This window comes from Alexandromys fortis, unplaced genomic scaffold (assembly GCF_014885135.2).
Source record: "Alexandromys fortis isolate MF-2015 unplaced genomic scaffold, M_Fortis_MF-2015_v1.1 scaffold_41, whole genome shotgun sequence".
Taxonomy (NCBI): domain Eukaryota; kingdom Metazoa; phylum Chordata; class Mammalia; order Rodentia; family Cricetidae; genus Alexandromys; species Alexandromys fortis.
Genome location: NW_026067923.1, coordinates 8,798,434 through 8,824,329, shown reverse-complemented (window position 1 = coordinate 8,824,329; position 25,896 = coordinate 8,798,434). Strand labels below are relative to the sequence as shown.

Below are 25,896 nucleotides of genomic sequence, written 5' to 3'. Positions count from 1 at the left end.
TTACCAAGATTCCCACATTGCTGCATTAAACAGTCAGGAAAGCGTTCCTAAACCTACATCTCTAGATAGTGTGAAATTTGGAAAGACAACGGCCAGGTGAGTTTCTCCTGTGAGCTGCGGCTGTAGAGGCCGGCAGGAATGCCTTCCTTTCCCCCTGGTCTCAGCATCTCCGGTCCTTTTCGCTCTTACTGGGTGGGGGAAGGGAGCCATGCGTTTCAGTGAACTGGAAACTTTCCAGACAGATTTACTGTCTTCCTTCTTTCCCTCCTTCTCCAATTTTTTTTCCCTCTTGGTTTTGAAAACATCTTGTGCCCATCCCCCAAAGACTGAATAGTTTTGGCAGAAAAATAAACTGCTTTATGATTTTTTTTGTATTTTTAGATTAAAATATTCACTACACCAAGACATTCATGTTTAATATGGGAATTATTGTTGTTGAGTAGCCCGTTCTTTGCCACAGACGTGGTAATGGTTAACATGAGAAATCATGCTTCCTCGAAAAAACAACCTAAGTATTTAGTGTGAATGTTACTTAATCAAAAACCAGTGACACATACAAGCATGTGCTCGGGGTTGAGGTGAGCGGAGGGCAGTTGGTATCCACAGGAGACCAGATATGAGCCCTTGGCATCCGGTTCTGTCTGCCATGCCTGTCGCTTCTCTATCATGCTAGACACTTATCCCCTGGGAACCATAAGACTAAATAAACCCTTCTGTGAGTTGCCTTGGTCATGTCGTTGTGTCTCAGCAACAGAAAAGTAACTAATATAGAACTCCAGCAAATACCAAGCATATTGGATGGATACTCAAATCCCACATACAAAATGGAATACGTATTCTGCTATTTACTGTAGACTATTCCTAATCCCCCACACCGTGGAAATAATCTGTTTATACTTGTGCTATATTTAGTTTGAAGAATGATGACCCAAAAAAAGTGTCTTCATATGTTCAGGACACAATTCTTTTTTTTTTTTTTTTTTTGCCTACGGAATTTTTTTGATCCTTTTAATATTTTTGAGTGCTTTCGATCTGCAGCTGGTTTGAAAGGCCCAATGGGAAACCCACAGCCACGGAATGCCAACTGTGCAGCCCTAGCAACAGCACTCCTGCGTCAAGGGGTCTCCTCATAGCATCAGGACGTCCACTTCTTGACAGCGCTGGGAACGAGCGAGAAGAGCTCCATGTTACAGAGCAGAAACCCACACCCAAAGAGGTTAAGGGAGTTGCTCAGGCCAATCTGTTGGCCACGTCTGGATGTTGTTTGTCCATCTGTTTTTGAGGGGTTAGTTAGGATCACAACATGGTTAGCTCAGATATTAACAGCAAGGTGACCGTGGGGATGAGAGGGGGATTCTGCCTGAGAAATTCCTCTGACTATTAATGAGGCTAAAGACAATTTAACCGCAGATTTTGCTATTTTGACTTTCAATCCGATCCCCTCCTCCACCCGACATTTGCAGTCCAAATGCGTCTGGAAGAGGGAGGTGGCCACTGGGGACGCAGGACCTCGGATGATGGCCTCCAGCTGCGTTCCTTCTTTTATTTGAATCTAACAAAGGCCTATAAAGGAAACTCTAAGAACTGGTTCTCTGGAATAGACTGTTAGGCAGTGTTTGCTGAAAGTCAAGACATTCCCGTGAGGAAACACCACCTAGACCTAAAGAGGAGAGGCAAGGGGGCTGGTGGGCACCTGCAGAAGCCTTCCAACTTCCTCTTCTCTACCGTCAGCTCAAGTCCGGATGTCTCCTCTCTATGATCGCCCAGCAAAAATGTAAAAGGCAACCCTTCTGAAATGCATTTCTCTTTGATCTTTTGGGAGGCACATTCTTTGCAGTTACTTCTTCACCATCGAGGAAACCATTCCCTTTCCAGATTTCTTCTTGTGCTGAAAATCTGAGCCATTAGTCAACCCACAGCCCTCTTCCATGGATTACAGCGTGCCTTGAATCTGCTTCTTGGATCCTGTCTATCAAGGGAGCAGGGAGGCTTTATTATAGCAGGCCAGGATGGCTTCCACAGCCTTTTGGCTACAGTCTTCCACTCACACACCACCGCTCCTGCTACAACGCCTCTCAAAACTTTGCTCACCGTATCCTTTGCTCATCAAATTCTACTCTGCCTTTATATCTTATGGCTCTCATCAGGTCCTAGTATGTCTGCCCAGCAGCCACGATGTCTGCATTGCCTCTCGGGTCACATTTCTCTAAGAAAACGTTTCATATTTTTTTCCATGTCAGAAAGACAGCGAGCCATTCCCAGAGCTCCACTGTTCTCCTGGTCACCAGAGGGCATTGCCGCTGCTGTCCTCCCTTTGTCCCCAACAGTACACTGCACCCTACCCACCTGACAGTGCCTTCTTCTCCTGTCCTGTCTTCACCTCTCCTGTTAAGCATTCACTCCAGTCCCCTCTTGGCTTACACTCTTGCTGTAGCTATGTTCACATTCTTATGTGTGTGTTGTGGTGGTGGTAGGGTTTTGCAAATATTCACAAGCAACTTCTGCAAGTCAGTTCTCACCCATGGTGTGTGTAGTGGCTAGCAGAGGCTGAGAATTGTACTTTCTTCCCCACCTCCCCCCATCCTACAGGGGAATCGGTGTAGAGAGCCGAGGCTCCTAAATTGTTCAGCACAATTGGGAGTGTACTGTATGCCATGTCCTACGAAAGGGTGCTTGATAGCCAGAAGATAACCAGAGATGTAGGCGGAGGCTGCTTGTTTGTTTCCCAGCTGCCCAGACCTAAAATAATCACACAGAAGCTGTATTGATTACAACACTGCTTGGCCAATAACTTAGGCATCTTTCTAGCTAGCTCTTATGTCTTAAATTAACCCATTTCTATTATTTTATATTTTACTATGAGGCTTGTGGTTTACCGGTAAGATTCCTGAGCGTCTGTCTCCTTTGGCGGCTACATGGTGTCTCTCTGACTCCTCCTTCTTTCCTCCTCTATCTGCTTGGAATTCCCGCCTTACTCCATTCTGCCCTGCTGTAGGCCAAAGCAGCTTTATTCATTAACCAATAAAAGAAACACATATGCAGAAGGCCTTCCCATACAACAGAGAGAGGGAGCAGTCAGGAGCGCCCCTTGCAAAAGCATATTTAAGTTCTAGTGAGACCCAATTAGAAGCCCCTCCCCCACCCCACCCCACCACACACACTGCTGCCTAGTATGTCATGCGAACAGAAAATGCTAAGGTGAAGGATTCGGAATAATTGCAGCTTCTCTTCATTTGCCTCTGTGTAATTCCAATTTTCCTCCTTGCTGGACACTCCCTCCTTTTCTCTGGAGAGAGTGGACATATAACCTGGCCAAGGCATAAGGCCAAAGTCTTTTTTTTAAATGATTTATTTAACTTTATTTTATGTGCATTGGTGTGAAGGTGTCAGATCTTGTGGAACTGCATTTTCAAGACAGTTGTGAACTGCCATGTGGGTGCGGGGAATTGAACCCAGGTCCTCTGGAAGAGCAATCAGTGCTCTTAACCACTGAGCCATATCTCCAGCCCAAGGCCATAGTCTTATCTGGATAGAAACACAGACAGACATGGATCAGCTTGCTAAAGGATGGCAAGTTACTTTGAGACACCTCTTCCTTCCCCCTCGTACCTCCCCTCAGCTTTTCCCCTCTCCCTCCTTACACTCCTTGGTCTCTGATTACATATATTTTGAAGGATCTTTTGCTTAGTAAGGGGTTTGTTTTGTGTTTTTTTTTCTGCCGTGGAATTAAAATTAAAACATCATATTGGCTAAATTCTGGTATTATTAGACTTTCCCAGGGTGTTGATTTGTTGTTACAAGCCATTGTTCCCTAATGGTCTTCAAAGGCACCTGACATTGGAATCTTCCTCATATCTAAAATTCTGACTTTGATTACGTGAATCTCCTGCGTGCTTTTTCCTTTGTGGTTAAAGAGGAGAGACACTGAAGCAGGATGATTATTCTGCAGAACGCCTGAGATGTTCAGATCCCAAGAGGCCTGTTTCGTTCTAGAAATGAGGACCGAGCAAATCATAGACTCCTTCACACAAGCAGAGGGAAACTAACAAGCAGAGAGGACAAAGATACTTCAGAGCCAGGTCGGAAGTGAGTAGCCACGGGGTGTGCTTTGCTAACCGGTGCCAGAACTATGTCTTCCAGGTTCTCTGCAAGTCATGAACAAAACGAGAAGGATCATGGAGCACGGCGGCGCCACCTTCACCAACGCCTTTGTGACCACACCCATGTGCTGCCCGTCACGGTCGTCCATGCTCACGGGGAAGTACGTGCACAACCACAACGTGTACACGAACAACGAGAACTGCTCCTCCCCCTCGTGGCAGGCGATGCACGAGCCTCGGACCTTCGCTGTGTATCTCAACAACACTGGCTACAGAACAGGTAAAGGATGCTCTTTCTTCTTCCACAGTCTCAGAGGAGGGAAACGATACAGGAGAGTATGTTGGGTGAGAAGTTCCAGGAGACTCAATAATGAGGAGTCTACCTTCTCTCATCTCTGCTGTGGTCCGCGCTCTGTTGCTATGACCACATCCACATGCCAGGGTAACTTATTGAAGAACGAGGTCTAAGTAGCTCACAGCTCAGAGGTTTGGGAGTGCAAGGACATGCTGGCAGCTTCCAGCAAAGTTTCTATTCTCTATCATAACGGCAAAGGGCGAAAAGACGAGTTAAGTGCACTCAGCGGACAGACAAGCACAAGGGCGGCCTCACTTTCTAACCCCTTGCTCTGCAGGAATCATCCACTCCTGGGAAAGCCCGGAGCTCCTCTTGGCAGTCTAATTAAGTCCAAAAGCAGATTTTAAAGAAGGCAAGCCACATTAACACCAGGGTGCGAAGTATTTTTACTCCGGAGAATGTACCCCTACGAAGTCCCTTCTAGGAAATTCAGCATTCTCCACGGATGCAGTAGGAAATTGTTCCCACAGAGGCCCCAGCAGGTGAACTAGTCCAGGGTAACAGGTCCTGAATGGGGTGTCCACTCACAAATCTTGGGATCATGGAAGAACTCAGGGGTTTGCTTAGATGTGGGTAATCCCTGGGGAATGACTAAGTGTTGTTTTGAACCACTCGGTGCCTACTGCAGGGCCCCAGGCCCAGTGCATGAGCCAAACGACTTCTTGAATGAATCAATAAGCCAGCCTGTGGACGTTGCTGATCCGTTTATTTATTCATATGTAACTAACGGGGCTCTAGCAGTAGATTCAGCTGACGTCACCGCCACCAGACACTTGCCATTCCTTCCAGGAAAGAAAGCAGTCTTCACTGCATGAGTTATCTACCCTGAGCCTCCACACAGCAAAGTGAGGTTCATGGTTGGCTGGGGTTTTGAAAACTGAACTCTCTGGGTAGGGATCGGAGTAGCTCTCTGTGAGCAAGGAATAACAGGAAAGACTTCCTGAGACCATGATCCTCAAAGCCCTCCTTCTCCAGCACTGGGTACTGGACCCCCAGTTTTCTAAGCATTTCTATATGGAAGTAGGGTTCACTTGGAGGGTTCACAGAGTAAAAAGTAGGGTTTGGATCCCTACCCCAAGAAACAGATTTATTCATAAGAAGACGTCATCAAAAAAGTTTATTGAAAATTATTTTTTAGGCCTATAGATTATCTCTTCTCAAAGTTTAAAACTGAGAGATTTCAGATACATGGTCTCTTAAATCTCTTTTTAATCTTTCCCAGTGGTATCAGGAAGCATATAGTCATTTGTTTTTTTTTTTTTTTCCAGCAAGGCCCCATGGGCACTTAATTCTTGTTATTTATGGATGGAAGTATCGATTGTGCCAATGATAGCTCCAGCACACAGGCGTCTAAAGATCCCATTCATAGAGGAAACCCCCTCTGCTATCTCAAGAGCCTTTGCTTCCGGTTAGGGAAACTGGGCTAGAGAGGGGTAGCAGAAGGCACCTGCTCCTGGTGTGTCTTCCCACATCAGTGATTTAGATTTCATCTCAGGACTCTCAAGCAATTAGCGAATCCACTAAGCATCCTTGCAGGGTTCCAAGATGGCAGATGTGCTTGGCTGTGTGTTATACTGGAGTGTGGCTTTACATTCTTTGTAGCCAGCTCCGAAGCAGGTTTAGAACAGTCCCCTGGTGCATGGTTCCTTACTCAAACCAACCACCAGTGTGTTCTGCTCACGGGAAGCATGTGAAATCAGTGCCTTTGCCATTCCTAGAAAGCCTGCAATTTAGTCCCTAGTGGAGACCATGGATCTGGGAAGACTGGAACTCACAACACATCCAGAGCATAGGATGGGATTGTGTTCAGTGGTGGAGCGCAGAGGAGGGCTTAGAGCAGCACCAGGCTATGCTGATTTGTTTTGTAGCAAGCCCAGGAAAGATGAGGAAGAAGGGAATGGGCTTCTACAGCCTGCCCTCTCTATCCAGGCCACTTGGTTATCTTGCCTACTTCTTATAAGAAAGTTTGGAGGGAGGCTATGGTACAAATGAAGAAAACCAGTCTCACAAGGACTCATTGTCAAAGGACAAAAGTCAATCCATTGATGGTGGACGGAGCCCAGAACATCTGAGTGCACAGTTTCCAAGATCCTCTTGTTTGTCTTTTAAAACAGGGTCTCCTATAGTCTAGGCTCACCTTGGACCCACCACTTTGAACTTTTGTTCATCCTTGCTCTACCTCCAGAGTGCTGGGGACACAGGCATGTGCTGCTGGGCCTGGCTGTTTCCAGAATCTTATTTCTGTGGATGCTATTCTCTCCTGCCTTGTTCCAAAGTGCTTTACAGGCATGTAGAACCAGGTAGGATGCAGAACAATCGGTACCCTGGCAAGCAGAAACAAACGATGCCGCCTACCTAACGTTCTGGCGAAGTGTGACTCTTAAGTACATGCTGTGCAGTAGGGAAAGGCTGCCTGAAGGAAGGAAGCTTCCTGATAGCCATAGCAGAATTGAAAAGAATCCCTTGCAGAGCTCACTGGGCCACCAGCATAGAAACCAACCATTTGCTCATAGGTGGCACAGGGCACTCTTGGATTTCTTTTCATTGTATCGTGTCATACTCACCCTGTGTTGGGTTGACCAAAACTAGAGATCATTTATTTAGGAGTTTTGTTCATTTCTTTTATAGCACAGGCTGACCTCCAACCCCTCAGCCTCTGAATGCTGGCGTTATAGGCGTGTGCCATCAAATCTGGTCATCACTGACTCGAATCTCTTAATTTCCCAGCATAAACTTTATACCTACAAGAGAGGGGTGTTCTTGGGGATAGAGCTGGCACCAGTGCTTTGGAGGGCGGGGCTCAGCTCAGAATGTTACCCCACTAGGAGAGTTGAGCCTGGGATAAAGCTGCGAGCACCAACCATCAGGCACCCCAATAACGACTGGGTGTTATTCTTGGCAGCCCAGCAGTCCTGCCTTAGTGGGGTTTTCTGCAGGGACAGCAGATCAGCTCCTAGAAACAAAGACTGATTCTAATGCTAACATCTTGCCAACACTGAGACGTATAGGTGATGACAGAATTCATAGTGCAGGATCAGGCTCCCATTTATAAGGAATTCTTTCAGGGAAGCAAGGACCCTTCCAAACACAGGGACCAGAAAAGTATACCATTCACTCATGTGGGTGGAGTGTGGGTCCGTGGATGAGTATTTGTCTGAGATCCTAGGTTTGAGTTCAGCAGCACCATGAGGCTAGAGACTTGTGTGTAATTTAAAGTTCTCTCTGATGAGAAAGATAAAAGTTTCTCAGGAAATTAGGAAATACGAGCATCATTGTAACAATAGTTAGTGATCTAACTGAATAATGGCTGCAAAATTAAGGGGATGTGGGAGAAGATGACAAGACACTACACGAGTGAGCTGGGGGAAAAAGTCTAATCAGTTGCTGTTTTCCTAATTATGAACATATTACGTGGACTATTTGACTGTAGAGTTAAGAAAAATAATGGTGGAAATAGCATGACACACATAAATATCCATCTAGAAAGAAACGCAAAGTGCAATAAGTTCTATGAAAAGCAACTCCGAGAAGACAAATTACTAAGAAGCTTATTTTGGGAGGCATCCAAAATACATGGCTTTAAATGAAATGAATTGATCCAATATTATATTTACCCTTGTATGACATGACTTTCCTCTTTCAGAACTTAGGCATATTTTTGGACTGGTTGTAGCCTAAATGTTTCTAACTTTAGTCATGGAAAATGTGAGTCGACCAAAGCTTAAATGTCCAAGAAGGGAAAAACACAACACTATGTCTATTGCATGTTGTCCTGGGGAGTGAAATGAAAAGCCATGGATTATCTATCACAGAGGGAAAAAAAAACCAGAGTGCTGCCTAAAGTCTGCTAAAAATTATGACAGAATAGATGTTAATATAAAACTTAGCCCAAAACTATAAGGTTAAAAAAAATCATCCGTGGTTGATTGAATGGAAAGAGGCTGAAGGCAGAGCCGAAGGGGCTGTGGTCACATCCTACTCTGTCCTTAATCTATTTGAAGGACTCAAGCCAGTTTCCCAACATAGAGTTTTCTTTCCTGTCCAAAATTACACTGCAGTTCTGCTATGCTCGCTAAAATTACCTAATCACATGAACTGGATTTTAGACACATCCGTTCTATTCCATGCCATAAGTGGAAGAGGCAATATTTAGTTGAAATCCGCAATGAAATGTTTAACTAATTAATTGCATGCTGGTATGTTTACCATGCTGCCTGGACTGGTCTGCAGCTGCCTTTCTCAAGCCATCCTCCTGTCTCAGCCTCCACTGCAGACACATGGCACCATACTTGACTTTGCTGTACATTTTTTCTGTGATAACTTAATTTACATAAAGTTATCTATTTTTAAATCCTCTGTCTTGCGTAAGATTTACTTTACTTGTAACAAGCTTATTTATTTTCTCTCTAGTAAAGAACTTCATTAAATTTAGAGTCTTCTAGGATAAGGCAAGCTAATATTCTCACTTGTTTCGATTATGATGTCATGGATTTTTGCTAGGCACATAAACATGGACCCTTACATACATTTGCTGAACCACAAGATGTTGGGAATACACTGGACCCTGGGATATAAAGAGACAGAAAGTAAGAGTCCTGTCTTCACTATGCTTGCACTCTGAGTAAACCAAATTCACATATTCAAATGTATAAATCACAATTTAGCTCAGTTCTCAATTATATCTTTAGTAACTACAATGAAATCCTGCCATATGCATTAAAGTGGTCATAAATACATCATTCACTATACTAAATAAGATTTAATTTCTCTATGCATCATTCTTTTATAGCTACTATTACTGATATAGAAAGAAAAGTGGTTTCTTCAGATAGTCAAGGCATATTTCTAAGTATTAATGCAGCCCATGGTCCCAGAGGGAAGTAATACGACAACCAAACACACGCTAATAGTTATGATCCATAATTCCATCTTTCCTACCTCTCTACCCATCTTCCCACTCCAACCACCTCCCTAAACAGCCATGAAGACAAGTGGTGATGTCAAAAAAGGAAAGAATGGTCCAGAAGGTTGGGCAGATGTAGGGTAGCTCTGATAGAAGCACTAGCCGAGCTGAGTTGCTGTCGCCAAAGGCGGGAGACAATTCAGGCTTTTAACCAAGTCATTGGCATGATCATATGGAAATGAGATGAAAATCAACCAGCTTAGATAAAGACGTGGACAGAAAGGACACGTGGAACAGAATGATTAGGATCCCAGATAAGTAACTATAGAGCACGGGAAAAAAAATGTAATGTCCAAAGAAACCAGGGATGATTAGAGATGACCTTGATAGAAGGAAGCTCTGAAAAAATCAGAGGAGCTTGTGCTGCCACGCCTGGCTGCTGCCACTTCCGGGTGCTGGGTCCTGGGCTCTCCTGCAGCGAATGCGGTGGGTCATACCACATCTGGAACCCTGAGCACACTTTTCACACTCCATTAACACAAAGACACCGAAAGCCCGGAGGCAGTTCTGAAGGCAATAGCAGGAATTACTAACAGACTTGGAGGAGTCGTTTCTAAGGGAAGGATAAGGGGGAAGGGCAATCACCGTGATAATGACTAGAAATGGTACAGGGTGACCTAAAAAATACAGCCGTGGATGAAGGGGCAGGCATGACTGGGCGTGGCTGCCCTGGAGGTGGGGAGCACAAAAAGTAGCAGGAAAGGTTCTTAGATAATGAAGGAAAATGGAAACCACATGGGAGAGAATTGGTTTCTACAAAATAAGTCGTATTGGGGGACAAAATCCAAAACCCCAACAAACACCTGTAACAAAGCAAAACTGGAGAGCAAGCTGCCCTCGGACCACAGAACGGTATTTTACACTGTGGAATCACACAGTGGTTCTCACCATAGCATGAGAAATCCCCTGCCCTTGTCAAACACTGTTTTAAGTGCTTTCCTTTCCCCTGGACCAGCCTCTTTGGCTCCAACAGCATCCCTGCCACTGGGCTTCTCCTAAGCAGGTTCTCCAGGGCAGTGCAGGGAGGAAGAGGTGAGCTGGCCTGCAGATGCCAGGGAAGCTTGCTCTCAGCTACACGTTCCGATTGCTATGCTCCCTTACAAAACTGTTTGAAAACAAAACGGACAGCAAAGTGGGGTAAGCCCCTAGGGATGAGGAGGAAGTCAGAGAGAGTAGGGCCCAGCTCCCAGAACAACCCATTTCTGAACTGAGAGCTGGCAGGAGCAGGGCTCTGGCCTGCTGCTCCTGACACCAAGTTATTCTGCATTTTGTTAGCAGAGGAAATTCCCTCTGTGATGCTAGCCGGTGGAGGAAGCCAGAAGCACTATGGAGGCGAAGCCCTTATACCTAATCCTACACTCATCAACCTGCCTGGGAACTGGGCAGGATCCTCAACCACTAGGCACTGGGTCACTCACTCTCAGAATCCACAAGCAAAGAAACTAGAGTTCTCGTTCTCTCTCTCTCTCTCTCTCTCTCTCTCTCTCTCTCTCTCTCTCTCTCTCTTTGTTTTTCTATATTATTTTATGAGCATTGGTGTTTTATCTGCTTGCATGTGTAAGGTGTCAGGTTCCCTGGAGCTGGAGTTACAGACGGTTGGGAGCAGCCATGTGGGTGCTGGGAACTGAACCCAGGTCCTCTGGGAGAGCAGCCAGTGCTCTTAACCACTGAGCCATGTCTCCAGCCCCAGAGTCCTGTGTTTCTTAGACTTGAGTCCAGATTGTTTTCAAAGAAAATAATTTAAGGAGTCATATAAACCTAAAATGCCTTAAAAACTATATTCTGTAGAAATATGTTAGAAAAACATCTCAACTTGTACATTTGTAATTTAGTGAAAACCCTTTTTTCACAATTCCAGAACTTACAGGTTCATGAGTCTCAGTGTGAGAAATACTGGTGGAGCCCTGCACTGTGTAGGGATGGTGGGCAGGCCACAGGGTGAGGCAAAGGCGGACATAGAGATTCATGGCTATAACCTTACAATCCTAGCACTTGGGAGGTAGACATAGAGATACAAGCAGGAAGACTGACAGTTCAAGGCCGGCCTAGGCCACATGGTCAGACCCTGCCCCCCCCAAATAAACACACACATACATAAATGACTCAATAAATAAATAACAACAAGAAAGACTCCACAAAGTAGAAAGTTTCCATCAAAGTAGACAAAGCTTACTCAAGACCATGACTACGTCACTGGAAAGAAAGGAAGGTGCATTAGAACTACGGGGTATGGAACTGTGGGCTCAAGACTAGCAATCTGAGTGAAACAGGAGCTACTCTGGCCTTGAGTCAAGACCAGATGTGGATGTGGTGGGCGGGTGGAAGCCAGCGTGCCAACTGAGGCGCCATACCCCGTGAGCAGGGGCTTGGAAGGGCTTCACAGACTAGGAAACATTTCTTCTGTGGTTGTGTGGAGAGCGAGGTGAACTTCTCAGTGAAGGTTTGTGATTCGTCAGTCAAATAAAAAGCAAGAAAACTTAATTTTGTCACAAAGACTAATTCTTGGTGTTCTGGTCCTCACACAGCAAGCACACAGCGAATCTCACACTGCCTACCAGTCGAACAAAAGAATAATATATCCTGCATTGATTCCAGGCTGGCCCTAGGAAGCGGATCCCCAAAAGTGTTATGACCATTACAATATATGTATTTCAGTTTTTAATTTAAAAGTGAAGTGAGGGAATGTCACTTTGGCATGGCCTGAAGAACTCTGCGGAGCAGAACAGCGACAACGCTCTCCTCTGACGGGTTTCCACCTCGCCGTCACTTTTCAAGCCCTAATTTCATATCTCTGCATTTGTTTATGATTAATCATCTCACATGAGAAAAAAACGATCTTTCATTTCCTATTGCAGCCTTTTTTGGAAAATACCTCAATGAATATAACGGCAGCTACATCCCTCCTGGGTGGCGAGAATGGCTTGGATTAATCAAGAATTCTCGTTTCTATAATTACACTGTTTGTCGCAACGGCATCAAAGAAAAGCATGGATTTGATTATGCAAAGGTAATTTCCAGTGTAAAACTGCGTCAATTTGCTTTTGCGCATAATGGGGGGGATGGCATTTCTAGGGACTTAAACTATCCGCAAGATGGGCTCTCTGTGTTCTCACAATGTTCGAATGAGAAATTTTAAGGCAATTTCCAGCTCCAGACAAGAAAGACTCTAACGGCTCCATGCTTTTGTCTAGTGAGCCTTTTTTTTCCTTCTTTCTCATTAGGATGAAAGGCAATCAGGCTTTGATGAAAGGACACCCAGAAAATCATACTCCCCCCCCTTTCAATCTTGTGATAAATTTTGTTTTCCCCCTCTCTCGAGAGCTAGTCCGCATAATCAAATGTGCATCTTGTACTGTTGCTTTTCCATGGTTGAAGGTATATTTTATCCAGCCTTCCATGTGAAAATAAGACAGACTGGTGCCACTGGGAACTTTGGGACACTGTGCTTTTTGCTTTTACTCCCATCTGACCAAGCAGTATTTGTGAGCAGGACATCTGCCACACAGCAGTAAGAGTTTCCACCAGTCTACAGCTCTCAGCCTTAGGATGTCCGTATCAATCTATAAAAATGGCCAATGGTTTCCAAACAAGCAGATCCTAGAGTTTAAAGTTTACAACATAAGCCAGACACATTGTCTATATGATCCCAGCTCTTAGGAGGCTGGGGCAGGTGGATGGAGAGTTTAGGCTACACAGCTAGGGCAAATTGAACGTGGAGAGATGCTTGCTGAGACCTTAGCTGAATGAGGAATCAACAAAAATCACAAAAAATTTCTTAGGATTACCAGCTTAGATTAATAAAAAATATGAAATCATAAAAGTGAAGGGAAGACTATCTTTAAATTCAAGCTAGTCATTTTTCTAAAATACTCTCTTTCCTTCTGGATGCATTCATTTCATTTTCCTAGAAATGGCAGAATTCAGCTGGATTTTGCAACCTGTTTCAACAGGTTCAGGCATTTGGTAGGAAGAGAGCAGGATCTAGGCTACATTTCTGGAATGCTGTTGCCTTTGTGCCTGTCCTGCTGAGGGACAAGGTGTAAGGCTGGGTTCTTCCTACCCTCCTGAAAATAATGAATGCAAATGAACTTACTAACACTGCTGATAGGCTTCTAAACATCAGAGTTGAGAGTCAGCCAGTCGGCAGGAACGTTGAAGGCAAATTTGAGCCACATCCTCCTTGTAGAAGACAGGGAAACTCAGCTTGGAGTGGTTCAACCACTCATGGATCCCGGGTCATTTCCCTGACTGGGGACGAAATCTTTGCAGGCAAATGATGCATGCCACGCACGCTAATTGTCATTACTCTTGCAGGCAAATGATGCATGCCACGCACGCTAATTGTCATTACTCTCCCTTTCGATCTGCGGGGATGCTTTTCATGCTCCTCGTTCAAGCTATTAACCTTTAGTTCCCTGTTGTCCTAAGGAGAACAAAGTAATCACTATTCTCTCCAAATACTAAATCAACGCAGCCTGCTCATTATCACGGCTGATTAGGTGTCAAAGACAACTGTGTTGGGAAAAGTGTGTGTGTGCGTGTGTGCATGCGCACGCGGGTGTGTATGTTTATGTGCATGTGTGCTTGTAAAGAAATTAAAAAGACCCACACGTGGAAAGGGGTGGGCGGCCTTTGGACTTGTCCTAACAAGGACGACACAGATTTCCCCCAGCACTGCTCTTGCAGCTGATCTGGTCCTTAAATCCACCACATGTGGCCAGCTGTGCTCGGAAGTCTTTGACATTGTGACCACTGCCTGGGAGTCTCTGACAAAAGCTTGCACTCACTCCAGCTTCAGTCCAGAAGAGCAGGTGGCTTAGTCAGAGTTCCTGTCTCCTCTTTTTTCTTCCCTGCGCCCTCCCTGCCCACTTCCAAACTTCCATCGGGCCCCGACCCCTACATTGTGGGTTAAGTCATTCTATCAGCCCCCAGCAGCTCTGCTGCCTCCTCTCTCCAATGCACACAGCACATGCTGCAGGAAATCAAAGGCTCCCGCATTAAATGTTCCCAAGGAATGACTTGAGAAAAATGTTGCAATTTGTCGTGGGACCTATGATTTTTTTTTTGACGATGTCTTCGATTTGATGGTGGTATTATTCTTACAGGTGGATTAAAGAATTTTCAAAAAGTAAATAGTTCCCTGGGTTTGCACAATTTGTACGTGTGTGTGTGTGTTCTGAAGGTGTGAATGTGAAGTAGGTGTGGGTGTTTCCTGCCCCTGGAGGAATTTGACCAACGAATTGCATCAGTGAAAGCTGAGAATGAGATTCATAGCCGGTGTTTCATATGTTCTTGAATTTATATTGCCAGATTTAGTCTTTATCTTAGGCAAACAGAACTTGCCTCTTTTCCCTAATTGTTGAATTGTTCATCTTTTTTACCCTTGTTGCTAAGCTGGCTACCCTAAAAGTGAACAGTCACAGATATTTTTCAGTTCTTGAAGGTGGCTGGCTCCTTGGGAGGCTCTCATCCCTGTAAGGCTTATACTCGGTGGGTAGACTCTGAGGGAAGCAGTGTTCTAATGTGATCTTGAATGTCACCTTTTGTAATTTTTGTTTTGTGTCAAATGTATGTTTCAGGACTACTTCACAGACTTAATCACTAACGAGAGCATTAATTACTTCAAACTATCTAAGAGAATGTATCCCCATAGGCCCATTATGATGGTGATCAGCCACGCAGCACCCCACGGCCCTGAAGACTCCGCCCCACAGTTTTCAAAACTGTACCCCAATGCCTCCCAACACATGTGAGTAACAAAACCTCAATGCACCTTGCTGAACGTGGCCCTTGCCTGTGCTTCCCAATTTACCCTCCTCTTCCCCGTTTCCTTCCGTTCTGCATAGCCCCCAAGGCACGTGAAAACTGAGGGACACAGCACAGGACAGGCAGAGACACCAGGTTTGCAGTAGAGGGTGCTGGGGGTTCGGATTGGGAGTGGCATTTCCAGTATCTGCCAGCAGCTAAATGAAGAGGCTCTCATCAAGGAAATGGGGGCAGTTTTCCCCGAGAGCTCCTTCCAGCATTCTAAATGTTATATTCTGGAGCATGACCTAAGAGTACTGATGGGGTAGAATGGTTCGCTTTTCATAGGCACGGGGCGGCCCCTCTCTGCTCCAGCTATAGAAATGTGGCCTTGTTTTCTTTCCTGGGGAGCACAGGAGCAGCTTGGCTGCAGATGTGCAATTAGGTATGTGCCGAAAGCAACTGAAGGAGCTTGCCTGGGAGGCCCGCTCAGGTCACGGCTTTAAAATAACCTAATGTTTCATCTTGAGAGGAGGGGGGCTGGGGAGGCTCAGAGGAGGCCCTGGTGGCTAAGAGGGAGGAGGGAGAGAAGAGAGCTGCACTGTGCTGATAATCCTCCCTGGCCAAGGGTGGAAAAGTCTAGGTGCCTTGGCAGCGAAGAACACGATTTTGTTGTTGACTCTGTCAACACAGTTTCTCCTAACCCTCATGCCCTATACGTAGCCTTCCACACGCGGTAGCTGGGATCAGGTCTGCGGAAAGCACACCCCATTCAGAAAGCACATTTATCACAAGTCTCTGAAACTGGTTCATGATCTAGTTGTGCTGGAATATTTCCCCTGCCTGGGTCTTTTAAACAAGATTCCAGAGAGAAAGAGCCTTAGGGATAGAGTAATGACTATTGATGGAATTGCCAGGCATTGGGCTCCTTTCTATTCTTAGTATCTTTCTGTCACTAGCCTTCCTCAGTCACATGACCAAGACTAACAGGACAGAGGCCAGAGCTCACTTAGAAGAGAAACTAACAATAAATAAGAAGCAAAGTGGGTCACCTACTGTGCCCAGGAGGATGCAAATATTTTATTGCATGGAAGAGAAAGACACACAAGACTGTCGCTCCAGCGATAGGGGGGAATCCGGGCTCCATGAGCACTGTTGTGAACTCAACTAAATGGACAGAATCCTTCCCTTGTTACTGACTCTGAAAATGGATTTATGAATGGCGCCTCTTAGCAGGTGGCCCCCTGTTGTAGCTCAGTTACAAATTCAGTAGCAGCAGGTGCAGTGAGAGGAAAATGTCTTTCGGGCTTCTTCAGTAATAGCTTGGAGCTCACCTTTTCCCACTCTTTTGATCAGAACTCAGGTTGTGTGACTCCCTTTGCTCCATTAGCCCCATCCCAGCCTCAGATGGCTTTCGGCAGCCTTATACCTTAAGGGCATTCCTCAGAGTTTGCAGAGAAGGGGTTGAGAAAATGTGGCATTTCATGGTTCTTTAGAGGTCAGCCTGCCTTTGAAGCTTCAAGGCTAGGTCCTAAGCCTGTACGAAAACCAGCCGTTCAAGAGGTCCTGACATCTATGTGGCATGTGCAGACAGTGAATGTACATGGAGAGGGTGGGGGTGGGGGTGGTAGCTCTGATGAATACACTAGAAAGTATATGTATCCAGCTACCAAACAGCACAGATTGAGGAAGTTAATCTTAGTTAAAGAAGTTAAGGAAGGGCCCAATGGGCACCCCCTAAACAGCAATAAACTAAGATGGGGGGGGGAGTCCCAAACTCAGCTTGGATTCCTACGGTTTTACTGAAACCCAGCCACTCTCATTCATTGCATGTACAATGCAGCCACATTTGAGACCCACCAGCCAGGTGGAGCTGTGACGTGTTCTGTAAAACTCAAAAGACTTGTAGTAAACTTGCCCAGACCCCAGTCTGACAGGGAGAATGGCTAAGTGTCCAGATAGCCATAGCATTAGAGGGCCAGAAATGTCAGGTGTGACAACGGTCCCAGCCCTGCAGAGCACTGGGGGAAAGCGGTCACACCTGTTGGAGGAAATGACCAACAGGGTCCGCAGTGGACCTGGAAAGATGGGAAACTATGCAGGAGACTCTCCAGCCATGAAATGGATGCTTTCAGGGGCAGGGTATAGCACAGACATTAAAGCGTCAGGGTGATAGGAAGGTTGAGAACCACTGCTCTAATTCATGACCTAGCAGCTGAAGGATGGGGCACAAATAAAGCAATAAGAAATAAAGCTCAAAGGTGTCGTAAGATGGTGGAGAGGGCTGCGTCCTGCCCGGCTCCTGGCCACCCAGCTAGCTTACACCCGAAACAATTACACAGAAACTGTATTCAGGCCTGACTCACCTGTCCATTAAGACCACAAAAGCCTCCTCCAAGAGCTCAGCTATGAGTGGAAATAAATGTGTCACCTTGGTGCGGTGTCGTGAACCAGACCTTAGAGAAGCAGCAGGGGTAGTGGTCCCACAGAAGCACATAGAAGCCACCCTCTTGGTGTTCATTCTTATCGATCCTCTCTATTAAGATTGGCCATATGCAAATGTCAATATGATTGGCCCACAAATAGTGTAATTTCACGCTGTCCGACTCAAGGTTTAAAGAGAGCCGACAGAGAACTAAGTCCACACTTGCCCCTGGTGACAGGGTAAATCCCTTGACAAGCTAAGACTTCACTGCCATGAACCCCGCACACCTGGCCATTCTGCGAAGAATCGATCTGGGCTATCATCTTTTCTAGATGTGCAGTTTTGCTCTGGGCAAATTCCGGGTGGGAGAGCATTCCGAGCTGTGGGGAATGAGCGCGCAGTCAGCAGTCAGTGAGAGACTCTGTGCCGCTAGTCTTTGGGGTTTGTGCACCCAGCGTGTGGAGAGAGACCCACATGCCTCCAGCAGGCCAGGGAAGCCTTGGGTTTCTGTCTGCCTTCTTGCACAGGTCTCCCTGACTGCTGATAGGTCGAGGGAGGGAATGAGTGCTCAGGTTCAGAGTTCAGTCCTTCAACACAAGGAGCAAGACAAATTGAAGACAAGCTGCAGACTGCGAGGCATGGTGGCTACTGAATGGCTGGCTCCCTTAGTGAAAACATTAGCGACGCAGTCAAGCAATGGGCCGTTAGCAGTGAAGGGCTCTGCAGAAATATTTGGCAGGACCTGTGGAAACAGCACGGAGCTGGCCTCCGGCGCGGGGAGCTAGTCATGTGGACGTTTTGCTTCAGGTCTTCCTAGGTGGCCAAACATCACCCGCTCCCTTTCATGCAGCCCTGCGCTGTGGCTATCTGACCTTCTTACACTGAGGAGAGTGGATCAAGTTTCCATGGTGTTTGTTTCTCTGACAAAGAGAGGGGCCCATTCAAAACTGGCACACTGGCTTTACAAACCGAGGGGAGAGGTTATGCCTCCCAACTAAGAATAGGAGCGGATTATCTCTCCCTTGTTCACATGGGGGTCCTGCTTAATCAGACAGTAGCTCGGCCTGTCTTGGCCTCCAAAAAAATTCAAGAAAAGCTCCAACAAGGAAATCCACATAAAACTCTTACCACGAAGCCCTTCACTATGGCAGAGCCTCTCCTAAGCTTTCAGGAAATACTTCGGGCCTCATGCTCCCCATCCCGTGTGATAATGCGCCCCTGCCACCCACTGTGGCCCATCAGCTCTGGAGACTGTTTTTTAATCGTTTTGTTTCAGTAGGTTTTTCTTCCATACTGCAGAGAGAGAGAGAGAGAGAGAGAGAGAGAGAGAGAGAGAGAGAGAGAGAGAGAGAGAGAGAGAGAGAGGGGGGAGGGGGGGGAGAGAGAGAGAGAGAGAGAGTCAGGAGTGAGGGCATGGAGCTGCTAATTGGAGCAGTGAAGAATTGTGTCCTCTTGGGGCTGGAGGAAGGCTCAGCAGTTAAGTGGCCCTATTGCTTTTCCCAGAGGAGCCAGCACCCAAGTCCAGGAACTGCCTGTAACTCCAGATCCAGGGCACTCAATTTCCCTCCTGGCCTCTGACGAGGGCACCTGCAGTCATGGGCACATACCACACACAGGCACACATGCACAGCTTAAAAATACAACGAATCTTTATAAAATGTCTTGACTTAACAAGAATTTGTATTTTTATCCCTTTTACAAAATAATGTTAAAAGTTATACTTATGAAGATGAAAATTTTTCAATGCTCCATATAAATTTCCAATTTGGGCAGACTTGTTCCCTTTTCTATAAACCTACTCTGTTATTTCCACATTATTATGAACCCCTGTATGCCCAAACTTCTGAGCTTAGGGGCATGACTCCAGAGGAGCACAGCCACGTGGGACACACTATGGATCCTGCCTCAGCAGCTTTGCCCCAACTCTCTCTCGCGCGCTCTCTCTCTCTCGCGCTCTCTCTCTCTCTCTCTCTCTCTCTCTCTCTCTCTCCCCCCCCCCTCTATAGCTCCTAGGGCGAGGAGCTTGGCTCCTCATTTAGTTGTAAAATTAAATTCCGTTTACCAAATGAATAACATTGACCTCACCAGCCAGCTGACATGAAAATATTTTTAAGATAGCACTAGGATTCATCAAGAGTTCAAAGAGCATCTAGCAAATCTCTTGGTTCCATAATTTTTTTAATTAAAATAAAATGAAGTTCCATGTGTTCACTTGAATGGAAGCCTAAGTGGCTTTGTTCAGGACACAGGAAGGGTCTGGGGCAAAGCTGGAGTTAGGTGCCAGTTTTCCTTGTCCCATTTGCCCTTCCCACTACACCAGGCCATGTCACCGTTCGCGTCGCAGCCACAGTGAACATCAGAGTGGATCACATATTTGCATAATTCCAATTGGCATTTCCAGCATCCTTAAACGAGTCTCTATTTTTATTGTATGCCTACAGTCAAGATCATTTGGTCTTACTCTGCATGTGTTCAAATGTTATCTGCCTAAAGATATCTGAAGTCAGGTGGGGCATATCTCCAGAAAGTCAATTAAGTAGATTCAATTTTAATGAAATTGAAGACGGCATGGCTTGGGAGAGTGGGTATAGAGTTTACAATGCGATGCTGCAAGTGTGTCCTAAGCCTGCAGAGCGGGCTGCAGTGAGCATTGGGACGGACTTGCCACTTCTGTAGTACGGGCTCCACTGTGCAGTGGGACCTGACTTGCCACTTCTGTCAGTGACCTCTTTCTTGAAGTTTGCAACTAGAAAACAAATAAAGAAAACAGATGTTCAACACATCAACAAAAGAAAGATGTTTTCACCGGACCGACGACACAGGCCATCAATATTCAAAAGGAACCACGTGGTTCGCAATTCCCCAATGCGGAGTTAATATACAACACATGTATTTCTTGAAGCCATTTATTGGCTACTAAGAATCATTCTTTTTAAAATACCTGCCCACCAAAGAGAAAGGTGGCATCGCTGATTTTTCAGAGCCCTTTGTCCTACTTTTGTCAGCCAGTGACACTGGCAAGTGACTCAAACCCCAAGGAAAATTGGCAGACGGAACTTGTGTGCAGCCAAGCAGGTGATGCTGTCCTGAGCTAGAAACCCAAAAAAGCAAGATCAGGAAAAAACAGCATGCAGGGCAGGGAGTCCTCTTCAGGCTAATATAGCCAGGTATGTTTCTAAGATCCACAGATCTACCTGCTTGAAATGCTCATTTCGCAGGCAGAAGTTTTCACCAGCCTGGCCATCTGAGACAGTGGCGCCTCTGAAATAAATTCTGGGCTTGTTTTTTTGTCTTGTTTTGAAGGATCAGAAACTCAAAAATGGTGATCTGACCCTTTGTCCTCTTGACTTTAAAGAGATAATCAGTATTGCACACTTTTCTCTGATCCATCCAAGGGGCTTCCTAGGGTGTTTCTCTGTGTTTGCAGCTTAAATTGATAGGCAGATGGGTGGGAAGTTCCTTATCAGGAAACAGAACACTTTAAATTGGGAAAAAGGCTAAACTGGAAGGATTCCCTTTTGATAGGGAAAACTTTGCCAGCCTGATCTTATAACAGCTGGGGTTTGGGACCTCTGTGCTTGGGAGCTTGGGTCAGTGTGACAATGTGACAGTCAGATGGAACAGAGGCCTTGAGCTACTAGTCTGAGCAGCACTTGACTTTCTTTTTTGCCCAAGTGAAGCAGGACCCCCTAGTGAACTTGCCTGGCTACTGTAGGCGAGAGTAGAATGGGACCCCAGAAGCAGTATTCAACAGTCCCAAAAATCTGTCAAGCCCACAATAAGTTCTGCAAAACTATTATTCCCATTGTATAAATGAAGAACCTGAGGCATCACCCCCCCCCCAAAAAAAAGAACTGTCCAGAATCATATAGTAGCACATTGCAGAATTGGAACGAAGAATTAGATCCGAATCCCAAGCTTTACAGACAACTAAAGACACAGTTTTCTCCTTTTAAAGAGTTCTCCGTTTCTGTTAGTGAAGCTGTCCCTGTGACAGCTCCTGGCCCTCTTTGAGTAAGTTGAAATCAGTCCTTAGGCAAGCAAGCCTTAATTATCACTGGGGGGACAGAAAGCTGCATCTTCAAGGAATTTGGCAGACCTCAGCAGGGGGCAACCACAGTCTTTGGCAAAAGATAGCTTTTCCACAATGTTGTCAATTCCAGCAATCCGGACCCTCCACCTGCAGGTCCCTGAACAGCTGTTGTTCTGGAGGGCTAGGGGGAGCAGTGGCTGTCTGTCTTCCTTTAAAAAGCAAATGTGTGCCCCAGATCCCCCGCTACCCGCTGGGATCCCACCTGGAATGTCATCCTCCAAGCTAGAGGTCAGCTCCCATATTGAGAAAGTCAGAAAACTACAGGGAGAGGGGTGGACAGCTTTGACAACAGGCCCTGAACTCTCCCTTTTAATATAAGCCAGATTTAACATATGTCATTCGGTAAATCCGGGAGTCCAATTTGAGGCTTGTAATTTGCTGCAAGCTTCCCGGCTCCTCAAAGTGAGGTGGGGCTGCCCGGAGCACATCAAGGTAGCTAGTGGAAGATGTAATTTGCCCACTGTGAGGCTGCATGCCGGTTCCCTATTGTAATTTTTATTTGCATTGAGGTTTTGTGGTTTTAAAAAAAAAGTGAACTAGATTTATTTTTAAATTAAGCCGACCTAACTTCAAAGGCAGTGAGGGGGCGATGCGTATTATACAGAACCCCTGTGTAATCTCTTACAGCTGTATTCCCTTTCGGACCACAATGGGTAAATGGCTAGGAGACCTTTCATGACCAATGCGCTGTCTTTCTCTGACCTCATACCCGCCCCCCCCCCCCAATGGGTGCAAAACCCTTGCATGGGGATTTTAAAGCCCCTCTGCCCTTCTCAGCTTCTAAGTCTAATCCTGTTTGTAACGCGACCTGCTGCATAGACAATGAGAAAGGCAGACTTCAGTCCTTGCCGGTGCCCACTGTGACACATTTCTAGAAAGGAGGACTCCTTCCAGGTCAAAACTCTGGACCAGTTGGTTCCAGAATGATCTGGAGGAAACACTGATACGATAGAAAGTTTCTTTTTGACAGAGTCTCAGAAAGGGAAAGGAAAGAAAGGATGGAAATTTCCCTTGAAAAGGATGGTAGATAGAGCTCAGAGAATCTGCCATTTAATATTAGAGGATTGTTTCAAGCCAGACATTTACATGAAAAGAATGTGCTTACTGACCTGTGGAGGAAACTCATAAGCTCTGTTCTCCAGGCTTGGAGGAATGCCCCTCAGCCGTTCACAGATGTGCAAGCTGACTGTTCCCTTTCACTCTTAGGAGGTCTTGTCCCCTTAGTGGGAACTCATGTTAGTACTTTGGGGGACGGTGTCTTCAGAGCCTAATTATGCTTGCTCTCACGTCAGACTTTCAACAGTGTGAATGGGCTCTGCGACCCTGCTGGCAGGAGAAAATGTGAAAGACAGGTGGCCTTTCTGTGGCTCGGTGTGCACAAGAACATCCCCGAGTACCACCACGCAAGTGTCCTGTGGGAGGTTCCTAGTGTTACTAGTTCAGCGTGGTACTCGCTGAGGTCTCCTGGCTCGTGGAGACAGTTTCCAGACTCCACTTCAGACTTCCTTGTCTACAGTCTTTCAACTGTAGACTTCTACCCCCAAAACAGAGGCAGGGAAACGGATCCCCCACTCAATACGGATGGTGGCTTTCTCTGTGCCACTGGCTGTTTGGAAATCTGTGCTTAAAAACTCTCTCAGACCGAGGGAGTGACCCTTGCTCACCCCTTTGTTCATGTTGTTGAAGTATGTGAGCTACGAAAATCCAGACTTGCTTCCACTATCTTTGCTAAACTTTGCAAATTAATTGCCTGCCTTGGTTTCCTCATCTATAAAATAGTAGTAGATTATTAAGGATAGTAAACCTGTTAACTAAACGAACTGAGACAATCAAATTAGTTAATATATATATGTATAATAATTTGCGTAATACTTTACAGAAAATCCACCTTCTGTGAGCTTTAATAGCCTGTGAAGAACAGGTTTGAACGAATGAGTAATAGTGTCTCGGTATAAGAATCTTGCTAACGCTAGGCAGTGGTGGCACACTACCTTATCCACAGTGCTCGGAAGGCAGAGGCAGGCAGATCTTTGAGTTCAAGGCCAGCCTGGTCTACAAAATGGGTTCCAGGACAGTCAGGGATACACAGGGAAACCTTGTCTGGGAAAAACAAAAACAGAACCAAACAAACACAAGAGAATCTTGCTAACAGGCCTGTGCTTCAGATGCCTGAGACGGTAGCATCTAAGGGAATCAAGGAAGACTTCGACAGAATCATTGTGAGTGCCCAGGGCTGTGTAACTGATGCCACTGATCTCTGCAACCCATTGTATATAGGTGTGAACAGGACTATTCTACAGCAAAAGGGCCCACTTTTCTGTAGTTAACAAAACCCTTGTGCCCTTCTACCCCTACTGATTTCTCTACGAAGCAAGTATTTTATTGATAAATGTGTCAATTGAAGACATAGTCTTGGCTATAGTTCCAGCAAATATAACTGAATTAACAGTTTTAATATACAACATGAAGAACAAGCACATCTCTTGAAGATGTACGAGTGGTCGATAAGATTATCTTAAAGATTAATGTGTTGACATTGTAAGTCAGCATCAACCCACATAGCTTGCTGGTGACTTTATTTATTAGGCTCATTAGCAATAAACATTTCACGAGCTAGCAAGGACATTCCTTTCTGCGATTCCATTTTATCTGTAAACCTGAAACAACCATCCTCATCACCATGTACCGCTCACACATTTTATTCACGGGACCCAGCTGGGCTGGCATTAATCGTATGTTCAGTCAGAGTATTTGCGGCTTGAATTTACATCCCTACATAGGACGAATACTGCTTGGGATGGTGAAGGCTACAGTCTCAGAACTCAAGGAGATCTCATGATGCTTGAGAGAAAAATACTTTAGCTGTGACTAAATTATCTCTCAGAAGTGATTATTTTTACAACCTTTAGCTTGAAATGCTCCCCCAAATGGCTAAGCATTTGTAAAAATGTGTATATGACAAGACTGCTTTCTGCGTGTTTTCAGAACTCCAAGCTACAACTATGCACCGAACATGGACAAACACTGGATCATGCAGTACACAGGCCCCATGCTGCCCATCCACATGGAGTTCACCAACGTCCTCCAGCGCAAACGACTGCAGACCCTGATGTCAGTGGACGACTCCGTAGAGAGGGTAAGGCCACCTCCCCGCTCAGCGACAGGTTCTCATCTACTTCCTCCCATAGATCTGTTCTAGTCAATCCAGCTTTTGTTCTTAATGTTGTTTGTTAAGGGAGAGAAACGTGTGTTCAGTGGCATCCTCACCCCTGTCCCCCTTGTCCAGTTTCTTTGAGTCTGCTTCTTAAGGCGTCAGTAACAAAGGATTGAAAAATCAAAATGTTATAAATCAGGGTCCATAAAACTCTTAAAAGCTTTCAGAAATTAAACAAATCATGTCAGTGAGTAAGGCAGATTTAATATAAGGCAGTAGAGACTGGCAATGGTTGGGATGAGAGTGAAATCAAGGCCCCTCCCTAATGCAAACAGCAGCCAATCAACTCCAGTTAACCTTGGCAGTAGAAATATGGAAATTAAGTATGATATGTTTTCTGGCTTTTGGCTGTCCTGGAACCCACTTTGTAGACCAGGCTGATGTTGAACTCACAGAGATCCATCTGCCTCTATCTCGAGTGCTGGAATTAAAGGTGTGTGCCACCACCTCCCGGCTGCTTTCCAGCTTTTTAAGAAAGACTGAGTCTGCCCAGATTGGGTCTTCTTCACACTTATAAATTAAATAAAGAATGAAATAAAGGATTAATAAACGGAATGATGGGTGAAAGGATTAAATGAAAGTGATGAAGTTCAACGTTGCTTGAGTCATAGATTTTTCAAAGTGAAATCCACAGAGTTTGTTGGGATAGGTGGTTTATGACTTTGTTTCTTGGTTTGCTTGTTTAGCAAACAGGAAGCAAATTGTGTAAGCAGTATATGCTAGATTAAAAAAAGAAAAAAAGGTTTTTGACTGTAGTGTGGGATATTTCCCCACCGGAATCATAAGTATTTTAAAATGTGGATGGTATCCCTGTTTGCCAGCCTTACTAAGGCAACTCTTGGCTTTTGAAAAATGACGGGAGTCGGGCGTGGTGGTGCACATCTTTAATCTCAGCACTTGGGAGGCAGAGGCAGCCTGAGCACTGTGACTTCAACACTAGCCGGGTCCCTTGGGGGAAGCTGAGGCAAGGCTGTGGCATGTCACCGCCCATGCAACACTTG

At 45.6% G+C, this 25,896-nt stretch overlaps 1 protein-coding gene across 3 annotated transcripts in view; it reads left to right on the top strand.

Annotated features, from left to right (window-relative positions):
- The window catches only part of Sulf1 (sulfatase 1), a 164,137-nt gene that overhangs the window by 98,233 nt on the left and 40,008 nt on the right, over nucleotides 1-25,896 (top strand). For all 3 annotated transcript variants that reach the window (XM_050142103.1, XM_050142105.1, XM_050142104.1), the window contains 4 exons: nucleotides 4,141-4,380; nucleotides 12,274-12,425; nucleotides 14,998-15,167; nucleotides 24,667-24,817. In XM_050142103.1, the coding sequence (XP_049998060.1) occupies nucleotides 4,141-4,380; nucleotides 12,274-12,425; nucleotides 14,998-15,167; nucleotides 24,667-24,817 (713 nt within the window). The remainder of the gene's footprint in view (nucleotides 1-4,140; nucleotides 4,381-12,273; nucleotides 12,426-14,997; nucleotides 15,168-24,666; nucleotides 24,818-25,896) is intronic.